The following is a 22124-nucleotide window of genomic DNA, read 5'->3' as shown; positions in this document are numbered from 1 at the left end:
CCACGTGATGTGTGTCGGCTGTGTGTAACGAGCGGGTCGAGTTGACGCAAGAGCTCCCCGCGTGACTGGTCGTATACATAATCGCCCCACGTGTAGTTGCTGTTCATTTCGTCTCGGTGGGACGTTAACGAGCTTCTTTAAGTCCTTCGTTTCAACACTGGAGTTTAAAAAGGAGACGCCTAACACGAAGGAGCGGTCACTATCCGTCAACGTTGCAGAGAAGACGAGGACTCCGGTGACAGAGCGTGTTGTCGCGCGACCGTGGCGTGTCGGGTACGCTGGCGACGCGTGCGCTGTCGGATGTGTGGATCCTGGCCATCGGAGGTCGTGTCCTGCCGGTTCGAGCATAATTGCAAGTTAGTGGAAGGTTTAATCATTAAGTAGTAACGTGGAAAGTTTAATCGCCGGCCGCAGTGGCCGTGCGGTTAAAGGCGCGGCAGTCTGGACCCGCCAGACCGCTACGGTCGCATGTTCGAATCCTGCCTCGGGCATGGATGTTTGTGATGTCCTTAGGTTTAACTAGTTCTAAGTTCTAGGGGACTAATGACCTCAGCAGTTGAGTCCCATAGTGCTCAGAGCCATTTGAACCATTTTTTTTGAATGTTTAATCATTAAGTAATAATTTTGTGTAACCAGCGTCTCTTCTGCCTTGTGGCCTCCGGCGACCGGGTTTCCTGTCCCCGGCACCGGTGTAATTGAAGACAGTGATCTTTCTCCCTCCTCTCGTTACTGCCCGATGGGAGGTGTAGTTTTGGCAGTTTAATTGTTTCGCTATTTTGTCGTGGGTTATGAGTAAATTTGTGCTTCTTGTTGGTCGATCGTGTGGTCGCTCATTCAGGACTGTGTGGTGTAATGTTTCCTTGCACGAGGTTAGCTCTAATTCTGTCAGCAAGTTAAGCCATCTTATTACAAGTATTACAAGTTTTCGCTGGCTAAAAGTCGGTGCAGTGACCAGCCTGAGAGTGGCAATTGTGTTTACGGACGTATTGGCCAGTATTCTGCCCAGCCCGGGCATCCCCGAGTGGGTGATTTGTGGCCGCCTTACACGCGTCCGTCATACCTGTTATGTTCTAATCATATTCCAGGACACTTTTGTTTAAAAACCTTTTAAATTCCTCCATTACCTTATTGCCATTAATCGTGTGTTTCCTGAGACCTTTGATTTTTTTTTTATTGGCGGTGTTGGAAGCTTCACTACCTCACTGTACTTTATTAACAAAGTTCTGTATTTACTTTAGTAGCCTATTTACTAATGTTCTTTAAATTTTCTTTAAACTGTTGTATTGCTAGAAATTACTTGATTGGCGTTAGCGGCGTGTTTTGAAAGGCTGTTATTGCCGTACTGTTAACTTTTTGTTTTTTTAATTTAAACTTGTATTACTATAAATGACTTGATTGCCGTTTTTAAAAGAAATTTTTAAACTGTTGCATAGCTGTAAATTACTTGATTGGCGTTAGCGGCGTGTTTTGAAAGGTTGTTGATTGCCGTAGTGTTACTTGTGTTTTTTTTAAAAAAGAATTTTTTAAAAAATTGTTGTATTGCTATAAATGATTTGATTGCCGTTAGGAGCGTGTTTGAAAGGCTGTTTATTGTCGTACTGTAGGTTTCTGTAAAAAGATATGAATAAAACATTTATGTGTGAAAATCTCGATAGTAAACTACTAGAAATCTGGCCCCGTTACCCAACTTGTGGTGTGGCTCGTAGTAACCGTAACCACTGTGTGTGTCAATATTCATTTTGAAACAAGCTGTATTTTCGCCATTTCAGAGGACCGTGTACTTGCTGCTACTCACACTGTTTGAGCAGGATCGGTGAGAGCCTTCCAACCTCGCCTTGTCAGATGGTAATTACCCGCAGGTCGGGAACCGCTGGATTGGTAGTTCAGAAGAAATGACTGTTTTAACCGTGTCTCTAGGGTCAAAACGAGGTTAGGAACCGTTATTTAGACTGACAGTGTGTGTGCAGCAGGTCTGAGAAGTAATCCGGGTCCGACAACAAACCTCTCCGAGGAGCGACACGGTACGTCCTTTGGTTTGATTCACACACCAGACACGCGCCCTGTGTACGAGACCACGGACTTTGGCTGGACTACACCAGATGCTGCGGGAGCTACAAGAAGACACAGAGGAGCAGGACTCTCTCACTTCCTTTTCTCTCCGCGGCTGTAATCATATCAGGCCTGACAATATGCCCAGGACCCTCGTGTAACAGACGGACGTGAGCTGTCATTCCCTGCAGCCGTTCTTCGCTCTTTGTAAAGTGGGGGTGCTGTGCGCGCATTCCCACCCAGAATAACAGGAAAGTGGGATAAAAACACGAGCGAGTGGTTGATACGAATGTCGGGCCGTAGCTGCTCTAGATAACGATGGCACTCGAAGCGCTACTGGGTAATTGGAAAAATTTAATGTGCTGCATGGCGTCATCTAGACAGCTCCATCTCGTCGTAAATTACGTAATCCAGGGCTGCAGCAGCTCTCCATGCTCGCTGTTATCTCTCCGATATGGAGACAGCACTCGAGATAATCTGCTCTCGAGACGACGGAGCCTCATCGAGCAATGCGCTTCTGCGTGTCTCCCGATAGCGCTGTCTTAATTACGCCCATTATCCCCTCACAAACACTCAGAGCGGCTCTTGTACGTCACTCGCCCGCCTATATATTCACCGCAGTGGACGGCAGCTGTCAGCTGGACACCTGGCCCGCGCATCCGGTAGCCGAGTCGTCTTCCAACTGGAGCCTCCTGTTCGCAGCTTCTCTTCGGCAACAGGTATGCGGGAAATATCCAGTATCAACATCTGACTGTACAGTATTTCAGGATTAATGTGTAAATATTTTGGGAGGCGGTTGTATAGACTAATCCCTTTAAAAACACGTCATCGGCCAGAGTTCGACAGTCTTCCACAAAGCCGCTAGCGCAAGTACGATTTTTCGTGGGCTAATATCTAGGGTTCTGTTGATCACAGATAACGGGTAAAGTATTTCACCTAGCTCTCGGCCTAGCGACCATTCGGTATACCTTTTGGAAAAAAAGCTTCCCTCTAGCTATCCTAGAGTACAGGGTCGAAATTTAAACATTACATACGTCCTCCAGCCCAGGTACATTGAGCTAATCGTTTGGTTCTTTTGAGGTATGGTCTATGGTACACATTAGTTGCTTTACAAAAGAACATTTGTTGATCGACGGACCCTTAGAAAGCCTCCAAAAATCGTAAGTTTTCGCCACGAAAAGTATCTATTGTGGGGATTTCCACATCCAACTATACGTGTGATCTTAAGAAACTATTTTCTGGGAACTTGGAAACTTTTTCGATATCATTTGTGTTACCAAGATTCAGAAATTAAAAAGTTACAGCACTTACGTACAAAATGGCAAAAATCGGTTTTCAACCGTTTTTGCACCATGGTCTGCTGTTATCTAAATAACTAACCACAATAAAACTGTCAGGTTTTGACTACACACTCTTTAGAAATTTATCTAGAAACACCATTTACCCATTTTCGACAACCTGAATCCGTTACCTAGATACACCAGAAAAATCACGAATTTTGTGCACCAAAAGTTGAAATTGTCCAAATGGCCATGAACCGTGTTTTATTTTCAAAAAATATTCGTAATAATTTGTTCCACTTACTAGCGACTCATCAAGAACATTAACACATTTAACCACACAATGTGAGCGTTGAAGTAGTTGCCAAGGAGTAACTGATGAAATCATAAGCAAATTCCTTTTTAACAAATGGTAATTTATTCACTTTAATGGTGCCTAAATCTTTTTTGAAAAAGAAACAGATTTGGAATTATAATCAGAAAGCACCTTCTAAATATCAAGTTACAATTTATTCAGAGGCAGAAAGAAAGAACTGTTTGACTGAATCAGCTTGCGGGCTGAGAACCTTGCCGCTCCCTTTTGACACGGCCGTAGTTACGACCTTTCACAATAACCTCCGAAAGACTACACTGGTGCAAATCTGCGACGCAGCAGATTACTTTAAAACAAAAGTTTTAACAATTCACACAAGCACAGAACCTATGCACCCCGTAGGAGGGATAGAAATGGTACAAAACACTAAAATTAAAATATTAACTTTGCCACCGAAGGTGCAAGTTGATTTAACTTCTAAGAAAAGTCTCACGGTGGAAGGGTGGCAACTTTATATACTAAAATGACCATTTAAATAAAAGCCCATTAAATGCAATCTTATGTAAAATTCTACAAGGTTGGCCAAACAATAGTTAAGATGTTCTACAGTACACGGATACCGCCTCTCAAGATCACAGGCAATAATATTCAATTTTCCAAAGATCAAAACATATTTCAGGTATTGGGCCGTTACACTCCAAGCAATAAATTCGTTAATACACCAAATCCGACAAACATGACAGAGGCAGCTACTAACGTACGGCAGATTGATAGGGAAATTACCGAACAACCCGAACCGCAGGTTGTTCTAACCCGCCGCTACTCCACAAGGGAAAAACGGACCACCCAATTTATAAACAACCACCTTCCCGCGGGTGAGTAAACGGAGAAGAATGGTGGGACGACCCCAAAAGAAAGAGGCTGGTGACCTCACCAAGAAAACAAGTAGAATTTAACAAGTAAATGAAACAATATATCACCAATCACTTAACTTCTAATAAACTGCAATTTCTGGAGAAGACCTGGCGCAGCACTCCCAAATCGCTCTCCCGAATCGTCCGCTCCAGCCGCTTCGACAGACGCAGGAAGGCGCGCCGATCTCCCGTCTCACGGCGTCGCAGCTCGCACCGGCCAGACCGACGTCGTGGGTTGACTCCTGTTGCTCTCGTGTCGGCCGCGAAGCCACTACCCCTCGCTATAGGCGCGGCCCACTGGACTCACGTGGCGACCTCACATGCGCCGACGCTCCAGGCGGACAAGTCATCTCGTGTCTCAGTGCGGGATGGACCGACCAAACGACCGATCCAACCGCCAATGACCGTCGCCCGGGCAACTCGAGCAGGCTGGCGGCCTAACGCGCAGACTCAGATGCAGGAACTCAGCCCCGACCGGGCGACCACTCGCTGAGTTCTCTTACTGGCGGAGTGGAAAGACTCTCATTTATCCGGCTTTAAAGGTTGATCCGAACGAATGACATGCTAGCACTTCGGACGACAGACAGACATTAACTGCCTCACAAATTCGGACGAGAGACAGACTAGCAAATTGAGGACGAGAGACTGATCCAGACTGCCTAGCTGGCGAACTCATAGCGCCCCTCAAATGCACGTGAACGGACAACCTTTGTCACTTTCCCACCAGAGGGAGACACCAAAGAGCTGCGAATGCCACAGCGGCGCCACCGCCGGAAACGGAGGGCGACTGCTTCACACTACGCGCTGCGGCACGCTCTTCAAAACAACAATTTTCACCAAGGCTCAGGCCATTACTATAATTTCTGTTCATGGTGAAACACCAAAATTTTTACAATAAGTCCTTAAGAGGATTTTCGAGAAACTGTGAAAGTTTTTTCGATATCAGGGTCCGTTACCCAGATCCAGAGGTTCAAAGTCACCGTACGTATGCAAGCAAAATATCCACGTAATATCGAATCTGAAGCGTAAATATGGTTTTAACGAGTCCTGTGAAGTTAGCACCCCTTTTTCCAGAAATATACATTTTTTTCAGAGTTCTTGATAGATGTAGCATAGTTCTAGAGTTCTTTGTACAAAATTTCAATAGTTCTGCAGAATTTAGCGACGAAAACAACTATACTCGAAAAAATTTTCGTATCGAAAACATTCTTTGGCAATTTCCGCAAAATGTAAATAAGTACAAGAGTTCTGAGCACAGTTCTGAACAGAGCTCCAAGAGTTCTATCGAAATTCCAAGTAACATTTTTTTGTGCAGCTATTAGTTTACGAGATAATTGCATTTTAATGAGAAAATCTTTTCACTTACTGTGAAGTTGGCACCCTTTTTTTCAGAAATATATATTTTTTTCAGAGCTCTTGATAGATATGGCATAGTTCTAGAGTTCTTTGTACAAAACTTCAATAGTTCTGCAGAATTTAGCGAAGAAAACAACAGTATTCGAAAAAATGTTCGTATCGAAAACATTTTTTGTCAATTTTCAAAAAAATTAAACTTGTACAACAGTTCTGAGGACAGTTCTGAACAGATACCCAAGAGCTCTATCGAAAATCCCAACAACATTTTTCTATGTTGACAATAGTTTATGAGATAAATTGATTTAATGTGGGACACACTTTGTCTACGGAAAAAATAAATATATTCGTACAACAGTTCTTATGACAGTTCTGGACACCACGTGAAGAGTTCTATCGAAAATCGTAGTAGAATTTTTTTATGCAGGTAATAGTTTAAGAGGTAATTGCAACGTAATTAAGAATTCCAGAAGAGCTCCTACTGTGAAGTTGGCGCCCTTTTTTCAGAAGTATATATTTTTTTCAGAGTTCTTGATAGATAAGTCATAGTTATAGAGTTCTCTGTACAAAATTTCAATAGTTTGCAAAATTTAGCGAAGAAAACAACATTGTATAACATAGCTGATTCAGGAACCCTTTCCTTCTGATACAATTATTGTATAAATTATTATCGCCACAAAAATGTTCTCATCATTTTCAATGCAACTCTTCCGGTGCTATCCAGAACTGCCAACAGAACTGTTATACAAATTTATTTTTCCAAACTGACAAATAATTTTTTACCATACCAAAATTTTGCCGAGTTATTGTTTTCTTCCCGAAATTCTGCAGAACTATTCGTGTTTTGAGCAGGGAAATCTAGAACTATTGCATATATATCAAGAACTATGAAAAAATCTATATTTATCGTAAAAGGGGTTCAAACTTCACGGGAAATGCTCATAAGCATTCCTTAATAAAGGCAGTTACTACGTAAGCAATTACCTGCACAGAATATGTTACTAGTATTTTCGATAGAACTCTTACAATGCTATCCAGAGCTGGCATCAGAACATACGAACAGACATTTTTTTTTTTTGAGTAAGTGTGCCCCACAATTAATCAATTACCATACAAACTATCATAACCACAAAAAAATTTATTATGATTATCGATAGAAGTCTTGAGGTGTTAACCATAACTGTTCATCAAAACTGTTGAACGAATTTACTTTTTCTGCGGAGAAAGTGGGTCTAACAACAAAGCAGTTACCGTATAAACTATCATCGCCACAAAAAGATATTATTAGGATTTTAGATAGAGCTCTTGGTGTTCTGTTCAAACTGTTGTACGAATTTACTTTTTGCGAAAATTGACAAAGAATGTATTCGATACGAACATTTTTTCGAATATTGATGTTTTTTTCGCTAAATTTTGCAGGACTATTCAAATTTTGTACAAGTAACTCTAGAACTGTTACATTTCTATCAAGAACTCTGACAAAATATATATTTCTGAAGAAAAGGATTCCAACTTCACAGTAAGTTCCCTCCTTAAATTGCAATTATCTCGTAACGTGTCAGCTGCACAAAAAATTGTAATTAGGATATTCGATAGAACTATTGGGGTTCTGTTCAGAAATGCCCTCAGAACTGTTGTCCGAATTTACTTTTTGCGAAAATTGCGAATGTTTGCTATACGAAATTTTTTTCGAGTATTGTTGTTTTCTACGTTAAATTCTGCGGAACTATTCAAATTTTGTACAAAGAACTCTAGAACTATGCCACATCTATCAAGAACTCTGAAAAAAATATATATTTCTGAAAAAAAATGGTGCCAACTTCACAGTAAGTGAAAAGATTTTCTCATTAAAATGCAATTATCTCGTAAAATATTAGCTGTAGTAAAAAATGTTACTTGGATTTTCGAAAGAACTCTTGGAGCTCTGTTCAGAACTGTGCTAAGAACTCCTGTACTTATTTACATTTTGCGGAAATTGCCAAAGAATGTTTTCGATACGAAAATTCTTCGAGTATTGTTGTTTTCTTCGCTAAATTCTGCAGAACTATTGAATTTTTGTACAGAGAACTCTATAACTATGACTTATCTAACAAGAACTCTGAAAAAAGTATATATTTCTGAAAAAAAGTGTCCAACTTCACAGTAAGTGAAAAGATTTTCTCTTTAAATTGCCATTATCTCGTAAACTATTAGCTGCACAAAAAAATGTTACTTGGGTTTTCGATAGAACTCTTGGAGTTCTGCTCATAACTGTGCTCAGAACTGTTGTACTTCTTTACAATTTGCGAAAATTGACGAAGAATGTTTTCGATATGAAAATTTTTTCGAATGTTGTTTTCCTCGCCAAATTCTGCGGAACTATTGAAATTTTGTACAAAGAACTCTAGAACTATGGCACATCTAACAAGAACTGTGAAAAAAATGTATATTTCTCGAAAAAGGGGTGCTAACTTCCCACGACTGTTTTAACGGCCGTAGTGATCACATAGCAAGGGTTCTGGGATTACAAAAAGATCTCTGCGATAAGCAAACTACGTTTTCAGTGATAATTCTTCACCAATAGAACTTTAAAAGCCTCTGTGTTTGTATAATGGGCCGTTCATGAGTATACAGCCTGACTCGATACACAAATTATTCGTTCGTGCCACATGGCAGCGTAAGCGCCTGACAAGATATTGTTTTGTCGTGCAAAATGCTTCGTGCTTGCATACCGAACACAACATATCCGGCTGGCGTCCCAGGTTGCAGAAAACACAAGAAGGAAGGAAACAGCATTACTTAGATTTGCAGTCACCGTTATAAGATTTAATTGTATGTTTAGTTTCATGCAGTGGTAATAGTTTAAATGGCTTGGTTATGCTTATCTGAATATTGGTTTATTGATTTGGTTAGGGAGTAGTTTTCGAGAGGCGTCCCCCACCTAAAGCTACGCATTAGCGAGGAAATGCTCTTTCACAATTTAGTGATGTTCTTGATGGAATTTTACTTTGGTACAACTCTGCACGGCGCTTTGTGCAGTTTCAGACTTCTCTACACGCTAACAAGTAAACAAATATCCTCATTCCAGTCACATATTTCGTTTGGCACCAGATGTGGCTGTACTGTCGCTGGTTAGCGTACCTGTGGTAGCGAGTGTAATGCTGGTCGGGGCTGGAGGAATCCCTCAGCCCCGAGACTGCCCTGTCCGGCGGGGAGGGGGTTACTTGTTTGAACTCAGGATACGTTCTGATGTAACACAACAGACCGGCGTAGGGATTCCTTTAAGCCGTGGAGCCTCGTTCGGTTTTAGCAATTTCAGCTATTGTTTTATTTTACACTCACTTTCAATTAATATTAACTGTTAATTTGAAAACAGAACTCTTGTTTTTCATATGAGAATTAGTACATGGGTCAACACACTTCAGCTGCTCTATTTGCTTCTTGCAGGAAGTTAATACAACACCAAAAACAGAGCGATGGCAGACTTCAGGAAGAAGAAACTGATGTACGTCTTCCACGTATTCTTCGGTGAGTCATCTGGCATAATTATTGATTGTATACAACAAAATTGCTACAATTACCCGCATATTGGTACAACTGAAGCTTGCGAAATGACAAATTTTCTGGTCACAACAGATAATTTCTTTTTCATGCCGCACCTCATTTCCCACACGGGGACGTGCTGAAAAGTAAAGCCCTCGAAATTGTCATGTGAAAATTCTTGAACCTTTTTTTTAACTAAATAAACTTGAAACGTCCCCTTAGAACAATTTATACAAGACTGTGCTTAAACTGACACACAATATTTTTTAGCGCAACGCAATCTGACTTTCAGAAATCCCTACAAAGGAATGGCCCTAACGAACATTAACCTGCACCTTTCGCAAATCACTTACCTCACCAAAAATCTTCGTTACTCGAACTACTGCAATACAGCGAGCGCCACTACTGCCAGCTAAATAAAAGATTCAAACTACGGAAGGCACTTACTACTGATAGGCATAGTTAGCAAATGAAAGATTTTAATAGAGAACAAACAATGTATTTACCTTAATAGTGTTGAAAAACCATAATATACATGTTCATGACATTCAGTCTTACAAATTTCCAAACTCCGCCATCTCTCTCCCCACATCCACCACTGCTGGAGGCTCACCTCCAACTGCGCAACGCTACGCGCTGTTCACATCCAGCTGCCGCTGCCCAACACTAGAATGGCAGACAACAATGCAAACTAGCCACAGACTGCACACAGCACAGCCAGTGATTTTCATATAGAGCGCTACGTAACGTTGCCAATAAGAAAACATAAACAGCCTACTTACATAAAGAAAACATAAACAGCCTACTTACATAGCCCCCATATTCCCCGCAAAAAAAATTTTACAAATTGTTTTGGGCAGTGGGCAATACATATTTGTTAAAATTTTTCATAATCGTAATTACAATAGCAAAGAAATCAAATGCACACACTTATTGATACAATGTTGGTCAAAAGCTAACGTAACTCTGGCGGTGCGTGAGAAACAACGTGTTGTAATCGGGTTTTGACTTTAAAGCCTTTGTCCACACATGGATCAGCCTCACCTAAAGCACGATAACGCCAGACCACTCACGATCGCAGCCTTATCTGCAGCTTTTCGATGCCTCGGGTTCACCGTCGTCGATCACCCTCCACACAGCTCCAACTCGGCCCCATCAGGTTTTCATCTCTTTCCAAAACTTACGAACACCTTCGAGGAGCTCACTTTGACAGTGACGAAGCGGTGCACGCAGAGGTGAGGTCGTGGTTCCGTCAACAAGGTCAGGCACTCTACAGTGACGGTATCAACAAAGTGGTCTCTCGTTGGGAGAAATGCGTTCGTCGCCAGGGTGACTATGTTGAGAAATAAATGTGTACACGTGAAGAAGAAACATGTAGAATGTTAGCAACGTTTGGTTTACTAAAAAGCCTACATAATGTTTACGTAAAAAATTGTAGGGCATTACTGTTCACCTCTTTCTCGTGTTACTGTAGTGAATGCCCTCCGTCTCGATATTATAAATACTCATGTTCATAGTTTCAGTGTAATAAAAATTCTCTACTTCCTACCACCTTCCTTAGCGACAACCTATTCCGCTCTTATTTACTGAGAGTCTCAGTTTATCTTTCTGTTATTACTTAAATCTTCCTCCACGCATATCGCAACATTTACTGTTTCTGATTTTAGCTTACTCGTTGCATTAATAATTTTAGCTTTTCGTTGAACTGTAATGACCTTTCGAAATTTCGCCTCGGTCTTCTTCACAGGTTGTTGAATGTACAGGTGACATAACATCGCAGATCAGCTACAACCCTGTACAAGTCCATTCTCAGCCAGTGCATCCCTTTCATGCCTCTCAACTCTTACAACTGCCATCTGGTTTCAGTACGAGTTGTAAAAACCCATCCGCTCCCTGCATTTTATCCTTGTTGCATTCAGATTTTCAAATAGTGTATTCCATCAGCATTGTGAAAACTTTCACTAAATCTGCAAATACCGCGCTAGTTACAGTATCTCTCTGGAACCCAAACTGATCATCCACGAGGTCGGCATCTACCTGTTTTTCCATTCCTCTGATTATTTTGCAAGCGTGAGTAATCACATTGATAATTCAATACCGTTCACACCTATCAGCAATTGCCTCCTTTCGAATCGGTATTAATTAATTGTTGAAGCGTGTTGGTATTTCTCCTCTCTCATATATCTGTCACACTATCTGGAATAATTCAGCCGTGTCTCCCAAGCATCTCAGCAACTCTGGAGGCAACCTGGCACAGCATCATACCTGCCATTTCATCGTGCGTGTACTTGCTCTTCCCCTTCTATGTGGTTGGGTCCCAGTTCATTGGCCTTGGACAGCAGGTCTCTATACAGGAGGAAACCACAAAAACGCCACACGTCACCGCGCCTAATACACTGCAGGGAAACCGTTGGCATTCGAAACATCTTCCCATGACCTCAGGGTGCATAAATACAGGTCCTGCATGGTTTTCAAGTCGATTTTATGCCATTCCTCCCGGAAAATATAGGCAAGTTGAGACTGAGAGGAATATCGTTCACGCACTCTTCTCTCAAAAGCAGACCACAAAGGGTCAATAATATTGAGATGGGGTTAATGTGGTGGCGAGGTGAGGTGTTACGATTCATCCTCGGGCTCACATGTCAGTCCTGGAGGGTGGGAGAGGTGTGGACATGGGCCGAGTCGTCTTGGGGCGCAGCACCGCCATTGGGGAACAAAATGGTCAAACGATCCTTGGCAGTAGTAGGACCGTGGAGAGAGTGACCACGTGGCCCACGGAATACCGCGATGTGGGTGTCCACGTCATCAGCCAACCCTACAGTGCTGCACACGTGGGACGTAATCTCGACCAGAAGTTGGAAGCAGTGTGGACCGAGTGTCGGACGAGCACACATTCTCCCGTTGCTCCACACTCCAGTATGAGTTCAGTCCTCGTTGTTTCGGTGCTGACAGCGTTTGCGAGTGCGATATTCAGCTTTTGCAGCAGTCGGACCGTTGTTTTACATCGCAATCTGTCACAACATTGGCACTAGTCGCAATAAAAGAATCTTCTAAAATGCGGGATTTCGTAGAGTTGTCATCAAGGGGGAAGGGGTGAGGAAATAAAGGAAGAGTAATCTTGAGTAAGTGGAAAGAAGTTTGGTTTCGTGCTTAGCAAATATAGCCACAGCTACTGAGAAATACAGCTTGAAGCATCTCATTTTGCCTCTTTTTTCCAGATGTCAACAGGAGCGGCACGATTGACAAGAAGGATTTTGAGATGGCCATTGAGGTAATTATATTTTATTTATATGTGCTGAAGAATTTTCTGCTCCAGTCAAGGGGGCATTGTCAGAAGTTTTGAAATTAATGATCAATCTGACATGAACCAAGTAATTATAAATATCAATATAACAATAGTAGAACTTATAAGTGATCTACATCCGAGGGTCACTATTAAAGTTAACCCGTAGCAAACAGTAACGAGACTAAACTCTTGGGCGTGTGGATCCAGAATAACATCAAGTGGAGCATGCACGTTGTAGATGCTAACACAAATTTGAGTAAAGGTCATTATATTCTAAGGATCTTGAAAATCTGCACAAATAAGCAGATGTTTGTGGTTCACTAACAGATATAAAAAAGGCTACGTATCGTATGGGGCTAAAATTGCACAACAAGCGTGCAAAGCCATTTTGGTTTTTGTTTCGGTAGATGTTAGCAGATCCCTTTTCGCAACGTGTAACTCAAGTCATGCCAAACAAACAAACGCTGCTCGCAACGTCTCTCACGTGACGCAGAGTAACGACAGGAGACGTTTTAGCGCGCCCATTGGATAGACCGGAGGAAGCCGAGCACAGTGACTTGTGGACTACCCCGAATAACTTTTTGTCCAGAAAGAAATTTTGATTAGCTGCAGGGAAACATCAGCCAGCATTACTTGTAACTTTGTTCGTTACGAACCCATGAAGGGCTGTGCGTCTTTTGTAAATAGCAACCTATTTCCTTTGGTATTCCCTCTGGTCAATAGCTGTTCAAAACCGTACCACAGTCTACCGTTCACGTAAACAAGACGTTGTCATCAACGCAACCTAACGCCAAATTTGCTCTGCCAACACACTGTGCAAGTAGGTGATGTAAAGCAACTCGCACACTTTCCGGAGTTGACTAGTAAACGAATCGAAACAGAAGGGAAATACACTCCAGTCATCCAGTCAGCCGTCTCTAGTTGAAGGTTTGTGTTGTGTACGTAGTTCCACGTAGTCAGCGCGTACACAACTTTCCCATTAGAGCGCGCTCCGCTAAGCACAACAGCGCAGGCGCAGCGCTCGTCCGTCTCCGCACTACGAGATGGCGCTGTCTTAGAGATGGACCAAATTCCGCTTCCGCCGATCCGCGTATTAATATGTAATGCAGCCAATGAGCTTGCTGCTAACGAAGAACCTTTTCTCCTCGCGAATCACACTCACACAGTGATACATGAACGCTCGAGGTATTATTACGAGTGTACAGACCTCAGATTAGTCAGTGTGCATTAGTCTGTTGTCAAGTTTCAGTCTGCGCCTAATAAGATTATCATATTCCTCTACATAGCCATGAAGATAAATGCATAGACACTTTGTTAAGTATCAGAGATATGAGAATAAGATTAACGTACCAAGACCCAAAGGAACCTCAGATTGTCAATTGTAAATAGCATCCAGAACCAAGTTAAGATATTTTTATGATTGTTATTATTTTCGTAAATGTGTGTGAAAATTAATCAAGTTCTGTTTAAATGTGGTCACTGTCAATCTGCTACTCTAAGCGTGCAAGTGGCATTTCTATCGTCTGACCTAATGGCAGAAGATAAACACACCACGATAAGACCACGAGACATATTGCTGACACTCACCTACTTCGTTAGAGCGACAAGTCAAATAATCTGATGGTGTGTCTACTGAAGGTCTTACAGTACGCACACTACAGTTTGTCTGAGAAGAATCTCCAACAACGAAGAGATGGTAGTAATGCTACTCACCTACAGAGAAAATAAGTTAGCAGGGCAGTAACAACAATGTTTTCTTGTTTGTAATACGAATTCACAACTGCAGTTCACACTTGTACAGACAACTAACTGATAAGCAACTCGACAAGTGCAGAACTGGACCGAAACAAAACCTGGCCATTAGGACTCACCAACTCACTGACTTAACCTTTTGAATTCTGGCTACCAGCTGATGCTAGCTTTGTGCACAATGCCTGTTTAAGGACGGGTGGGTGGGAGATACTACAAAGTGTAATATGTGAGACTATTACATTTTAGATACTAATGTAAAAGACGCAAACAGTAAGAAGTACATAAACAAATTAGAGACTGAACTATATTTGTGTAACTACGTGCTGTATGTTATAAAATTGATTGGTACTATCTTGGGGGGGGGGGGGGGTCAAAAGTTTTGGAGCGCAGATGGAACCACAAAAACCACCCAAGAATGATCTGCAAACTCTTTAGTTTGTAACTGCAGTATTTCCGATACCAACATGTTATTCTAGCAAAGTTATATATTTTCGGATAGAGCAAGTTAGGTGACTCAAAACTAAACTTAAATTTCCAAAAGATTATGTCTTAAAGATTGAAAAATTCAGTACAGTTAATTTGAGTAACAATAACTTTCGAAACAGGAAGATTTGGGTAAACATAAAACATTTGCTTCAAAGAGGAGAATGAAGTATTTGTTCTAATGCACTACTAGGAGAATCGATTATAGTCAAGGTTGAATTGATAAGAGTTTGAGGTGAATCATAAAGTTAGAAAATTGCATTACAGAAATAGTATAGAAAATGTATCTGCATGAACTATTAACACTATTGTCATCAGGTGTCTGTCCTGAATGGCAGTTGAAAACACAAACTTTATGTAAGAATCCGGAGATTTCGTATATTCAAGTTACAGCATTTTTTTAGTTTCTCTGGCAATTCAGGAGACATCAGCTTGAAAACTACAACAGGTAGAGGAAAATTTTGTGTCTACATATCAACAAACAGAGTGTCACTGCGAGTTTCGATAGGTGATACGCATTGTGGCATAGGTGCACTGTGGGCTCGGCACGTCAGAATGAGTAAAGCAATCGTTTGCTCCATACCGTCACATTGATTAAAAAAAGAAAGTTCACGCCCCAGACAGGCAACCCAACAAAAACTCATCGAAAGTGAGCTGTCATCGTGCCTTACCATGCAATCTGTGACAGCGAGACGGAGGACATTGACATTTGTTGCATCACAAATGGTGGCCATATACACAACCTGTCAGGCGAGTTAGAAACTTGGAGACACACTATATTCACTTACAAGTGACTATTTTCTGTACGTCTTGTTCTTTTTACGGCAGTCAACATCTGAAACCCCAGAAGTACTTATCAGTGACACTATTCAGAGTAGAAAACAGAAAAGGATAGTAGTCGTTATTTGAGGGGTAGGTTTTGGTGAGCGGAGGTGTTGCACCAGAGGTGGGCAGGTGGGTGTGACCACAGCTGTGCCGTGTTCCAGAAAATCTGCCGCAGCCGCGGCTGGCCCGAGGGCAGCGCGGAGCAGCAGAAGACGCGGGGCGCCCTGCTGGAGGTGTGGCAGGCTCTGCAGCAGAGGGCGGACGCCGACAGCGACGGGGAGGTGAGTAGGCTGGAGGCTGGGGGCTGGAGGCTGGGGGCTGGAGGCTCCAAAGCAAAGCGCACAGGCCAGGTGGGGGGCGGGTCTTGCCCTTGTGTATCAACACCGTCTAGTAGGCCATGCCACTCACCAACAACCACATTATTGTCCGAGTGAGGCCATACCTGTTATTCTGTCACGCCTTTGATCCCAATTTTTTCTAATTAAAAACCTCTGATCACCTTTCCCATTTTCTACAATACCTGAGTATCTCAGAATAATAAAAATGTTGAAATAAACAGTACCTGTTTTTCTAAAAAAACTATTTATTAAAAATAAAAATGTTAGCACTGCTGCTGTGGTAAACTGACATGTCGGTTTTTAACATGAGTTATTAGTAAAAAGTAAAAAAATAGCCAAGACTGTACAAATCCCGAAAAACAGCGATTATTTATAACTTAAATACCGTCATCGCTCTCGACGGGTCAGTTTTCGCATCTCGTGCTGCAACTAATTTCTGTCCGCTTCTGGAATTTCCGGGGCTGCGCAGTGTATAGCCATCTTGTAAGTGAGATATTCTGTAACACTCTTCGTTCTTTCTCTCTTTGTGTCTATTGGTCTTCCGACAAACATGTCACATAATTTACTATCTGATGTTTCGGGCATGGTCGCAACTGTTCCATGTAGTTGACTACACCTGTCTGTGTTAACTGTTTGTTTTGTGTCCACACATTGATAGCTGACATGCTGGCTGGGAGAATACAAATACTGATGACTTGTTAATGCTACTAGTACGAGTACCTGCAGGGACTACCCAGTCTAGAAAAAACATATTACTCCTAACAGCTGTAGCTATTAGGTTGTCAGTGATGTAAACACTGATGTAATGTTTTGCAGAATGCTGCGACATGGGTAGTTATCCCCCAAACATCCTGTGTATGGTCAGTTGGAGCGTTGATTTGAGGAAAGGGGCCAAACAGCAGGCCCTCAGCCCCATCATGCTAGGGGAAGATGGGGAAGGAATTCGGCCGTGCTTTCTCACAGTAACCATCGCGGCTTTTACGTGTAGCAATTTAGGGAAATCACAGAAAACCTAAATGGGGATGATCGGATGCGTGTAGAACCGTCGTTCTCCTGAATGCGAGTCCCGTGTGTGAACCTTCTCACCCCCTTTCTCGGTCGATGTATATGGTTGCTTCCATTTAAGTTTTCGCCAATACAAACACCGACGAACTCGAAGTTTTCTACGCTCTTTATTATTTCTTCTTGATGCACTAGATTAACAGGAAGTGAGATATTTTTGACAGTACAAAAGTGAATGAACTACATTTTTCAAAGATTAAATCTAAGACTATTTTGCGACATCAGTCAGTAACTTTCACAAAAAATTCGCTTACTGTTTTCACAATGTATGCTTCTTTGCTCACCTTCACCATAGTGCTTGCATTACCTACAAACACATACACGCATTAACTTGGAGACGTGTGCAGTAGCCGATATTTCCATCGAGCGGTGGCAGCAAAACTAATTTTCGTCACACGGAGAAGTCACAGTCGTTTTCCCCATTTGTTTACCGCTGGCCACTGATTGCCTGACGTGTGCCCACTGGCAGGTGAGCGAGGCGGAGTGGATCCAGATGTGGGACGACTTCGCCAAGGGCGGCGACTCGGCGCTCCACTGGCAGAGCCGCTACCGGGACTTCATGTTCCAGCACGTCGACGCCTCAGGTACAGTAGCGGGCTGGACGTCCACGGAGAAGGTTCCTCTAGCAGAACCCTTCTTTCTTGCATTATAATTGTAATGCTAATAATATGGATAGAAGCTGGAGTAATGAATTAAAATTTGTGCCTAAGTCAGGTCTTGAACCCAGGTCGTCCGCTTACTAGACACAGTGCTAACCACTACACGGCTGTGACACTATGGCTCACACCAAAGGACACACTGCCCTAGTCCAAGGCTTTCCCTAACACAAACCCTAAGTCACGCCTTCTGCAGTGGTGTGGCGGTTTGCACACCACTGCAGTGGGGGACCCGGTTTCAAGTTCTGGTGTTGGCAAATAATTTTAACTCTTTACTTCAGCTACTATCGCTATCGAAGATAAAGTTGAGACTCATATGTCTGTAGGAAACTGTAATTTAATCAGTTATACCTTATAGCTTTCACAAAACACGCATCATCCTAGACATAAAAATCTTGATTACTTTTGAATACACTATAGTGATCAATGTGATACAAATATGTACTATTAAAAACAGTCTTGATCACGATTTATTCATTAAGGTGACCAGTTTCGATCACTACTGTGGTCATCTTCAGACCATTGAGTAGGAACCTCAATCTGCTGGAGAATCACTCAGTGGTCTCAATGGTCTGAAGATGACCACAGTAGTGGTCGAAACCGGTCAGCTTAATAAATGAATTGTGATGAAGACTGTTATTAATAGTAAATATAAAAATCCTGGATGAGTAAAACCATCATAACTTCCAACTTTCCCCACAAGCTACGTACCTGTGTATCATAATGTTTACCTTTCTGCAAATTATACAAAAGATTTCGTGTACCTCAGCAATGCTTCAGTATCTGTGTCTTGGGATGACTTTTTAGCATGAATTACAACTATAATTCGCAGAATTGTAGGAGAAGGATGTAGGACCTTTGAGCCAAATTTGAATCTTATGTGTCTTAGTGCGGAAAAATGATGGGGTCTTAAGAAAGGCAGCCTTTAATTCTTTTGCCTTGTGCAAAGTGAAAATTGTAAATAACAATTAATTTTAGTACTTATATTTTTTTGGTGAACTTGAAGATGCTTTGCAGTTACTAATTACATCTTCTTGACCAGGGGTCCCAGGTGGGTTGGTATATGTGCAAATTAAAGAACGAATTTCTATTTAATCCACTATAATAGCTCTTCCACTCACATATTCTAAAACAAAATCTCTCCACATAAAATACGTTTACAAGAACTGACACAAGACTAGTTCTTCACAGACAAATGATACATTATGAACAGTTTAGACATCTTGAAGCAATGTAACAAAAAACACCTAACTGGCATGCCTTCAGTCTTTCTATACACTATTTCCTCGTGGAAATCTTCGACAAGGACAAACATATCAAATTACTAACAACTTTCTAAACAAAGCTGAATTCAGATTAATGTAGATATATTTTGACATTAAAATTGAAATGAAAGAAAACGATAGCTTCAGTTTTTTAATTAACTTCTCATTTAAAACCTAAAGTTCGCAGAATAGATGGTGTATTTACAAATGGTTCACATGGCTCTGAGCACTATGGGACTTAACATCTGTGGTAATCAGTCCCCTAGAACTTAGAACTACTTAAACCTAACTAACCTAAGAACATCACACACATCCATGCCCTAGGCAGGATTCGAACCTGCGACCGTAGCAGCCACGCGGTTCCGGACTGAGCGCCTAGAACCGCTAGATCACTGTGGCCGGCTGTATTTACATAGGTTAAAACTTATACGTCTTCCATTCTTTTATGATAGGTTTTTGATCAATTTGTATTCAGCAAAGTGAAAACTAAAACTTAGTAAGAAAATTCTATGTATAAAAATTTGCATTAATTTTTTGGCAGATTTGTAGTTCATCTTGTAGCAAATACGTCCAATTAATAATTTCATATGAATTAAAAGTCTTCCCTTGTATGTGTTTGCTTCTTCCAAATGAAATAATAGGATATCCATCTTGGTTTGAGAAATACTATAAGTAGGTATCGTGCCAATTTATATCTGAAAGGATCGCTCAGATGAGCTGTCGTGGGTGTGGCTATGGTTATTTCCTCATTAGCCGAAGTATATGTCACAATTCAGCCATAACCATGTAGCAAAAGTTTGTCTTGGGTACAATTTGTGCTTACTGTTGGGTGCTTCATATTACGAATTTTGCCATCTTCCCAGTGGTTTACATAAGAGAAAGTTTGGTGTTACTTGCTATAAGTATGCAGTACAGTGAAAATGATTTCTTTTACACCTCAGCACTAGGATTAACTAATCTCACATTGTCGTGGCTCTGTGGACGTAACTCGTCATTTTAGCTGCTTTGCTGTGTAACGCGTACTCCTTTGGAGCTGACAGTTGCCACCTTTTCCTTTTCACAGGTGACGGGAGTATCGACCTGGACGAGTTCGTCAAAGTCTACACCAGCTACGGCATCTCAGCAGACGAGTGCAAGAACGCCTTCAGCAAGTTCACCAACGTAAGTTTGGTTCCGACGACAACAGGCGAGGCAGTAGAATAGCCTACTGCACTCACAGCGGCTTAGCTCTGGAACCAGAGGGGAGGACACAGTAGCTCACTCTCACTGCTCTTCATCACTTGTAAGGCGCTCTGTGAAGGCGTCTCATAAAGCGGTCTGAACGTTATGTCCGATAATGTGCTTGTTACAACATAAAGGAATTGATGTAGGTTTCACCACAGGCTGTAGGGGTTAACACATTACAGGCGACACTCGTTGTTGACACTGTTAGTAGTGTAGAGTGTAGACTGTCTTCAGAAATGAACAGCTGTAGCTGAATGGTCGCATGTCACCGTTTTATACATTCAACCTCCAGACCCAGTTTGCTAGCAGGCTACCCCCAGCAGCTATGAAGTCGACCGTTCAGTCCCAAAACGCGGTTGCCAGAACAGGCTGTCTTTGTTGGAATTTTCACGACTCGAGTGAAGATGGTCAGATACAGTGTGAGGCATATACTTATTCTGTTATTCTCTTTTTTTTAAAATAAAAAACTGTTTATTGTACTCCTGCACAAGTATGACGCTTCCCTCCGCTGGACCCTTTAAAACAGTTTACTAACTAGGTGCCAAACCTTGACAACAAAAATCCATTTCATCTGCTTAAACGAACTCATAGAACAAGTTAAATCTGTTAAAAGTAGTAGTCCTCTTGTCTTATATGCAAGATGCTGAATTCCGTTAGTGACCAATTATGAGACTTGATGGATTTCTACTTTTCTTATAACCTATCTTTCGAGTGCCTCTACTCTGTTGAGATTATGGCTCATCATTAAGGATTCAAATACACAGAAAGAAACCATTGTCAACATCGTGATATAGCGTTTTGTATTTGTACTTCTATAGATGCCTTTCTTGTTGTAGATATTTTGATTTGACCACTTGCTCCTTTCATTTCACTACATCTTACATCTGTTGTAAACTGTTATCTGTTCTTTTTTATTCTTATCTTTATTTTTTATACCTGTATTAACCATTTTATCATTAATGTGAATTTGAACACACAGAAACAAACACACAAATGTTATGCCGAGACTGAATTTCGTGTGTCTCTTACAGAATCAGACTGTGAAGGTTACACCGCAAGTCTTCGAGAAGCTGTGGAGTGAGTTCTGCTCTTCAACGGACCCTCAAGCTCCAGGAAACTTCATCTTTGGCAAAACTTCATTCGATTAGGCTTCTGTAGGAAGTGAGACAGAGGAAGAGGGAAAATGATGATGGAGGAGGGATGAGAAGACAAAGCATACGGAAATGGCCCTCTCTTATGTATGTGCACAGCTGAAGATCCACTAATCCCAGTGTCGGCAGTTACTGCTCTGCTGTTATATGTTATGAGGGACAGCAATGGTATCCATTGGTCACCAGGCAGGGCCATCTCTTCTGCTGTTTGCTCCACACATCCATGACCCAGACTCTCTTAAATTCATGCAACAAAAAGGAGAAGACATATAAGTGCATATTACTGTCATAGACATAGGCCTGTACAAATTATCACTATTGTTTTCATTCTGTTATCAAAGTAATGTTCCCCACGCAAGTTCCTCACACACACACACACTCCGTTAACTTTATCTGGACCTGACACACAATTATTCCTCAATTTCCTCTGTTAAAATGAAAATCGTTTTTACAAATATAACAGATAATTATTTTATTTAATGAAGAAGGTGGTGCAGATCATGTATAACTCTGTGCTGAACAATATTTTGTATTTATATGAGTTGTTGAAAATAAAGAAAAGACATACCAAACAAATATGGTTTCAGTTCCTGTCACCATTCCTGCAAAATTAAACAAGAAACAGGTGTCATTTGTGTTACCCAAACATAC

At 41.5% G+C, this 22124-nt stretch overlaps 1 protein-coding gene across 1 annotated transcript; it reads left to right on the top strand.

Moving 5' to 3' along the window:
• Positions 1–2713: 2713 nt before the first annotated feature.
• LOC124719014 (calexcitin-2-like) lies at positions 2714–21470 on the top strand. The gene is made up of 7 exons (XM_047244680.1): positions 2714–2768; positions 9336–9416; positions 12650–12702; positions 15939–16058; positions 17647–17761; positions 20162–20259; positions 21354–21470. The coding sequence occupies exons 2-7, from the start codon at positions 9365–9367 to the stop codon at positions 21468–21470; spliced, it is 555 nt and encodes a 184-aa protein (XP_047100636.1). The 5' UTR covers positions 2714–2768; positions 9336–9364.
• The last annotated feature ends 654 nt before the right edge of the window (positions 21471–22124 follow it).

Source organism: Schistocerca piceifrons, chromosome 10, assembly GCF_021461385.2.
Source record: "Schistocerca piceifrons isolate TAMUIC-IGC-003096 chromosome 10, iqSchPice1.1, whole genome shotgun sequence".
NCBI classification, from domain to species: domain Eukaryota; kingdom Metazoa; phylum Arthropoda; class Insecta; order Orthoptera; family Acrididae; genus Schistocerca; species Schistocerca piceifrons.
Note: the sequence above shows the minus strand (reverse complement) of the source record. Positions and strands in the feature narration are given on the sequence as shown.